Source organism: Phaethon lepturus, unplaced genomic scaffold, assembly GCF_000687285.1.
Source record: "Phaethon lepturus isolate BGI_N335 unplaced genomic scaffold, ASM68728v1 C13390887, whole genome shotgun sequence".
NCBI lineage: Eukaryota > Metazoa > Chordata > Aves > Phaethontiformes > Phaethontidae > Phaethon > Phaethon lepturus.
The window spans coordinates 1-727 of NW_010573553.1; the positions used below are offsets into that span (position 1 = coordinate 1).

Consider the following 727-nt stretch of genomic DNA (forward strand, 5'->3'; position numbering starts at 1 on the left):
TTGTACACTGCAGAGCTGTGAGAGGGGGCTCTGAAGTCCCACAGCACTTGGATATAATTCAGAACCTGGTTAAAGCCTGCTGTAGCCAGAGCCCACCACAGGGACCAGTAGAGAAGTTTCCTAGAGCTGTAGCAGTCCCTCAGGTCCTTGCTCAGCTGCAGCAGTACTCTGAGCACCTGATTCTGGGGCTTGGCATCATCAGGCTGCTGTTCAGGGGGTGGTCCCCTGCCAGCAGATAGGGAGCCCTTGTCCTCTTGGCAGCTCGATGGCCTGTTGGAGCTGGCCGTAGCCACAACTTTATCCGGTCCTGGGAGAGCTGCTGAGACCTCTTTCCTGTGGAAGAACATACTCTTCTGAGGCATTGGGAGAAAAAAGGAACACACAAATGCCAGGGCCAGGGAAGCCAAAGTAATGGCGTTAAGGTGGAAGTAGGATACATCTGCTAAGGAAACCAGCAGCTGTCCCAGCACGGCGGCCACAGTGGCTGCAACAAGAGTGATACTTCTGCAATAGCTCGTCACTCTCTGATAGTGATCGGTGCTGACGACACTGTAGATGTAGGCGTAATAGGCGACCTCGGTGGCTGTCACCATCCCGTAGAAGAATTCCACCACCTGCATGGCCACCACTCCGTGTGCGAAGAGGAGCAAGAGCCACGTGACGATGAAGCTGACACCCTGGAGGAGGAGGACGGGCTTGTAGCGCACGTAGTCTGTAATCAGGAAGA

The 727-nt window shown here is 54.7% G+C and overlaps 1 protein-coding gene across 1 annotated transcript; it reads right to left on the minus strand.

The window, feature by feature from the left end:
* Positions 1-6: 6 nt before the first annotated feature.
* LOC104627382 (thiamine transporter 2-like) lies at positions 7-722 on the minus strand (the record flags this gene model as incomplete). Its single annotated transcript, XM_010295577.1, has 1 exon — positions 7-722. A coding segment is annotated over one exon (716 nt), but the record flags the coding sequence as incomplete, so codon positions are not given.
* Positions 723-727: the final 5 nt, after the last annotated feature.